This window comes from Ruditapes philippinarum, unplaced genomic scaffold (assembly GCF_026571515.1).
Source record: "Ruditapes philippinarum isolate M1 unplaced genomic scaffold, ASM2657151v2 ctg7171_1_1_1_1, whole genome shotgun sequence".
Classification (NCBI taxonomy): domain Eukaryota; kingdom Metazoa; phylum Mollusca; class Bivalvia; order Venerida; family Veneridae; genus Ruditapes; species Ruditapes philippinarum.
The window spans coordinates 38,665-44,926 of NW_026864394.1; the positions used below are offsets into that span (position 1 = coordinate 38,665).

General features: G+C 31.9%; 1 protein-coding gene across 2 annotated transcripts; it reads left to right on the plus strand.

Annotated features, from left to right (window-relative positions):
- Nucleotides 1-921: 921 nt before the first annotated feature.
- Nucleotides 922-4,939, plus strand: LOC132725446 (periostin-like). Of its 2 annotated transcripts, XM_060710583.1 has the most exons (6): nucleotides 934-1,179; nucleotides 1,451-1,658; nucleotides 1,922-2,114; nucleotides 3,035-3,136; nucleotides 3,810-3,920; nucleotides 4,692-4,939. In XM_060710583.1, exons 2-6 carry the CDS (start codon nucleotides 1,578-1,580, stop codon nucleotides 4,832-4,834), a joined length of 630 nt encoding a protein of 209 aa, XP_060566566.1. In that variant the 5' UTR covers nucleotides 934-1,179; nucleotides 1,451-1,577; the 3' UTR covers nucleotides 4,835-4,939. The 2 variants fall into 2 exon arrangements, with proteins under 2 accessions (XP_060566567.1, XP_060566566.1); XM_060710584.1 differs by lacking the exons at nucleotides 1,451-1,658; nucleotides 1,922-2,114 and having other exon boundaries at nucleotides 922-1,179.
- Nucleotides 4,940-6,262: the final 1,323 nt, after the last annotated feature.

Below are 6,262 nucleotides of genomic sequence, written 5' to 3' on the forward strand. Positions count from 1 at the left end.
CCTCTTACAAAACAGATAGCCTCGTGTTTTAATGCTCGTTCTATTACTTATTTTCAAGAACTCATAGTATCAGAGAGTTATACATTACAGTCAATTTTGACATAAGTAGTATACAGTCATATCTCTTCTTTTCTATTATTTTATAATAAATATATAATAAATATAAATCTATAATCTGTTTTTCAGATTTTCCCTAATCTTCACAATTTCTAATGTATTACCTTCATTCTCTTGTACCGATCTTTTCTGTGGCATCAGTTTACATCATGTTTTAAAGAACAAAAATGATATAAACTTACAAGGTATGTAATGTTGTGTTTAAAAATTAATTGGTTCATTCAGAGACAGCAGTGCCTAAATAAAAGAAATCATACAAATCCACAAAATATGAGAGCAAAAGCACAGCATGTCTTCAACTTTTTGTTGCTGTTACTTTATTTGATTTAAGATGTAATCGGGATCGTAAAACTCGGAAGGTTCTGTAAGATTTATATTTGTTTCTACATCCACCAAATTGTTTTAACATGTCTTAAATATTTTATCGAACATAAATGATTTCTTCTGTACAACACGGGATGCTTGGAAAAGAGTTTTAGACAATTTTAGTCTCTGATTAAAAGAAGGGCGTTACCTGTATGACCTTTGCAACAATTATCCTGTATCTTGCAAAAAAAAAGACAAATTTAACATTATTAACACTTAACATATCGGAATGAAACATTGACTTTTGAAGAAAGGGGATCAGAGGTTATGGAGCCTTTTTTTTATCAACAATCGGTTTATTGAAAAATGATGTTACTGGATCTCATTTAAAAATAACATAAAAGGTAAATTGGAATATGTGGTCTTTTTGCCACACATAATGGTATTACCTTAGATAACTGTAATCTTCTGACTAAAGCGTGACAATGTTGTATGCCAACTAACAGATAATATCTAAATCGAGCTGATTACACATTTTTGTCAGCCATGTGCGATGAATAGGAAGTTTCTGTATTATCTTCATTCTGTAAAACAAGATGCTCGTGAATATATTTTTAATTTGTGGTGCTAGTTTGGCTGTAGTTCATACCTTTGAAGATAAACCAATATCACAATGGTTGGCGGACAATGGCTACAGCACACTGGTCAGTCTTTTAAAACAGGCAGGACTTTACGATACACTCAATGGACCAGGAGGTAAGTGTTGAAAGTATTGATATTTTTTTTTCAAAAGTAGATTTAGACTATAGCACTCATATCTTTATTGTGTTTATATTCATTCTGGAAATAATGATATATACCAAATTATACTACCGATCACAAAAACTTACTACAAGGCCGATATAAACAACACCAAATGAATAAAAGTCGAAGATTTGATTTATTATGTCATTTATGGGTGAACAAAAGAAAATGAAACTACCTTAAAGACCTTATAATCGGCTTGAAATATTATACTATTTTTCAGCGTACACGATGTTTGCGCCATCAAATGCAGCCTTCAGTAAAGTGCCTCAGAGTACATTGAGTTCTCTTGTATCTGATAAATCACTGTTAGTATCTGTCCTAAAAAACATCTGTTACCAGAGTTTGCCATGACTCCTACTTTACGTGATGGTGACGTTAAGACGAGCCTTAATGGGACAGATCTTACATTCAAACTGTTGCCAAATGGAGTAAGCTTTATTACTTCCCGTATTTATGTATTTTGACAAATTGGTTACAATATCAATTATGTTAGTGTTATTATTATTATTATTATTATTATTATTATTATTATTATTATTATTATTTTGGAATTGAATTTTTACATATTTTTTAACATTTTGAATTTTCTATTTATCGAAAAAAAAGAATGATTCTTAATTTTCGAACGTCAGTATAAATACATGTATATTGTATGTGTGCGCCGCGTAAAATGTGAATTACTTTTCTACAGGTTTTATTGGTTAACAATGCTGTTGTAAGTGAAAAGTCCAGCGATATAATCTTGAACAACGGTGTCGTACATGTAATTAATTCCGTGTTACTTCCAATCACGGATAAAGTCGGGGAAATCCTGCTAAAGAGGAATGAGTTCAGTACCCTTAGTTTCCTTCTAGCCTTTACAGATCTTGCACCCACTTTGCTAGGTAATTAAAATAACTTTTTATGGCAAAGGTCGCCACATTAAAATTGCACCGTCAGCCTGTTTGTGCGTCCCACTTCAGATTTTAATTTTGTCATGCATTTAAGGATTTTAAAACAGCTTGGGACAAATGTCTACCGCATTAAGACGATGTAACGCATCAAAGAAACCACTTACTCGTATTTATTTTTCATTGATAAAACCTAAAGAAATACCTTATTGTTGCTTTTACAGACGTAATTTGTAAAAAGAAAACAACCAATTTACTTTTGTATATATTCTTTTTTTTAACTAGAATTTTTTTGTCATAAAATTTGCATCCAATGAATGTACTCTTTATGATGGAACAGCGGCATGCTAATCCAACCATCGGTTTGACATGTGAAAGCCAGACAGGAATTTTCTAATTTAGGTTTTGCCATTGTGTGCAGTGAAGCAGAACAACAGGCGATATGCACAACACGGGTTGGTACTGGTCACACCTATGAAGATTCCTGTTTGACCTGTATAAAACGAACAGGACGCGGTTTCTTTTATTTTTAGCTCAAAATGCCATTTTGTTTTGCAGCGAAGCGGAACGTGCCGGCAATAGGCCCAACAGAGGTTGATAATTCATGTGAATTTTTGTCGCATTCTAACCAACTGTTTCGCTTGTGAAAGCCAGACAAGCTAAATTCGGACTGACAGGCGGACGACGAAGTCAAAAACAATATGTCAATCAAAAAGTTCGGGAGGCATAACTACCGTCCGTGCTTTGCGTTTGTCACCCTCCTCTTGTTTTTGTTTGATGTCATTTTGGTCCTGCTAGACTGTATTTGAGGATTTGTTTGTTGAATGCCGCACTTTCTGGTTGATCTTTGTTTCCAAATCTTAAATTTGTTATAGCTTTGAACTATCATTTACTTGTTGTCTTTGTCTTAACAGGAAGAAGTGTTACTTTATTTGCGCCAACAAACGATGCCTTCCAATCAGTAAGTCCAAGTCTTCCAGAGCTCTCTCTTCCTGGATCATTAGAAGTATATAAAAGTAAGTGATCTCACGTATTGCAATACTGGTAACTCTTTAATATATGATCTTACTTAAGTGGTTATTTATTTTAAACAATATTTATCTATAATCTATACATTTATATAACAAAGTACATAAAATTAAATTAACGGATTGAGTTGAAAGATTGAAACGTTTGTTTTGTTAAACTCTATGTAAAGTGGTTATTTGTAATAACAAGTAAAGAAGTAAAGAAAAACTGATTTTGTTTGACTGATCAAAGCAATTACGGTGTATGTGTTATATTTTAAAACAAAAGGCCGAACGAACAGTGTAATTTAAAATAAAACCTGTATAGCATTTAAAGAATTCATTTGTTTAACGATTATCATAAGCATTAATCTTTTAGAAATCTGAAGTAACAAATATTACAATCCCAGCTCCTGTGCACAGCTTTATTAAACAACTTGAATAAGTATATTTATAGGCTGTAACAAGAACTACAATCAGTACAACCAGGTTAGTGGTATTAAAGTGAGCAAAAACTTGGTCCAATAAGCTAACATAAATTTATGTGAAAGGAATGATTTTCAATAACTACAACATGCGTTCTGCAACCTCACTTGCCTTATTTAACAACCCTTTACGAACATTTTTTCGTTGAATCAGATAAAAAAAAATCCATACACAAATAAAATGAAAACTGTTTTAGAAATTCTGCGGAACCACGTCGTAAATGGTGTTTTCCCCACAAATACGCTACATAATGGAGAGGTTTTCACCGCTTTAGGTGGAAGAACGTTGCATGTCAGCATCAACTCAAGTAAGAATGATAAATATCACATTATTCAAGGGCCAGTAACGATTCTACTGAGTTTGTGGGCTCATTTGCAAAGCTGATCCAATCACAGTCACTCATTAATGTTATTTATTGACAGCAACATACATTTTGTGAAATAATGTAACAAGTAAAAGTAGTAAAGTGTTCAAAATTTCTAAGGTATATCATAATATATATTATTAAAATTATGTTGAAGAAGCTTTCTACGGTTTTCTTTTTTCTGTTTTTTTTTTTTTTTTTTTTTTTTTTTCATGTATTTGCTACTTGCAGGGTCCTAGGTCTTATCAGTTTTCAAACGCAAAATACAAAACCTCAGTGTTATATTCCGTATGTGTCAGTTTTTGTTAAAGCTTCGAGCCTCCAGATGAGTCATGATATTTCAATAAAATCAAACTTGAGAAAAATGTACTAATATGTAATGAAAAGTTCAAAATTTAAGATTCAAGTAATATTTTACATATTTTGTGCAATTAATGACCGATTTTTCTATATTTCTACTGCGTTACTAACACAGTAAAGGCCTTTTATGCATATTTTGACCACTTTTGTGGCACTTTCAGTTATTTGAATGTTTCATTGATAATTTGTAAATTGATTCATTTTGGTTACTTCACAATAATACACATTCAAATACATTTTCAAAAAAAATAATAAAAATTAGCATGAATCTGGAGGCATGCTGCTTTAAAATTCCTGTTATAAACAGTTAAATATATACATAGCATTTACTTGTCGCACACCTTTACGCTTCAGGCGGTGTGTTGGTTACACCTAGTGGATCAATTACCACAGGAAAGTTGACAGAAACTGACATCCAAGCCATAAACGGTTTGATACATGTGGTCGACCATGTTCTTATACCACAAGGTTTGAAGAGAAGTGCTCCAGCGAAATGATTCTATTTTTCAATCCGATAACCAAAGAAAAACTTTAGTTCAATTTATAGTAAAATTTGAAATCAAGTAATTGTACACAAAGGTTAAAATAAAGTGCAAAATCGACGATTGATCTTTACTTGTTATTTAACAGCCGTATAAATTTGGCTAGCATGTTTGATCTTATGTTATCTAATAAGTACCAATAAAAAAGGAAGCTTTGACGTCGACATTTTTCATTCCAAAAAGAAAGCCCTTGAAGACATTAGAAATTTGATATTTTTCAATTAGCGAATTGCCCTTTCAGTGCTATTAAACGTATTAGGTAAGGACCATATCTTACTTGTGTCGATAATTTCCTTTTACAACATAACACAACGTAAAAGTTGCTTAAGCAAAGCAAAATATGTATATCCATCATAAGTTTGTATTTATTTGGATTCGTTAACTACTTTAAGAAATCGTTATGTAATCAGGGAACTGTCACATTGACGAGACTACGAGTAAATATGAAGGATTTATCGTTAGAAACTTATCTGTTTTTATAGTATTATGATTTTTAATTTACCGGTTCCAAATGTCATGATCTAACACACCACTAGCAAGTAATGATAGTAAATAAACAAAATACCTCGGAAACACAACTTTACAGATAAATGACAATATTCAGTGACGGGAATATTCAGTAGCAAAATACTCATATTCTATTTGCACTTATTTGAGACTTGACTTTAATGCATGGTAATGTTTGAAAACTATTGGGCTCGTTATGTCATTGGCCCTCACCTATTATCTTGAAAACTCGTGCTATAATGAATAACAACGAAATCAATGCTTTAAGTGATAAGCGGATGCGAAATGTATGGAATTTTTAACGTGCTTGATAGATTTTGATGAAATGATCCTCACTGCGGGTATAACCAATATGGATCTCAAAATTGAGCATCGTTAAAAATATTGTTTCCGTTGATCCAGATGTGCATCGTATATGTGAACATTACTGTTTTTGTGAACGTATATATCTTGAAGTGCTCTTTGATGCATTTATTCGATACATTGGTATCAAAGTGAAATATTTGTGATTGAAAATCATAACTTTATTGTTATTGTTTAATCTACATCGGCAAACATTTCCTGCTCGCAATAGCAAAAAGACTTTCACATGTGAGGAAGGCCGTTACTTACTTACATGTTTCCTTGATGTTACCAGATATTTAATCAACTGATCTTCTAAGCATAGTGTGATAGTAGAAAAAAACATAATTGTTAAAATGCTAAATAAAATATTATGATTTATCTCATATTATCACAATGTATCATTGAGCTCAATCAATCAACTTTAATTCAAGTCTTGCACATTGCCTGATTCCCTTTCTGACTGACATGTCTTAGAAATATAAAATAGATAATATGATTAATATAATCTAGGCATTATCTTAACACAATTAT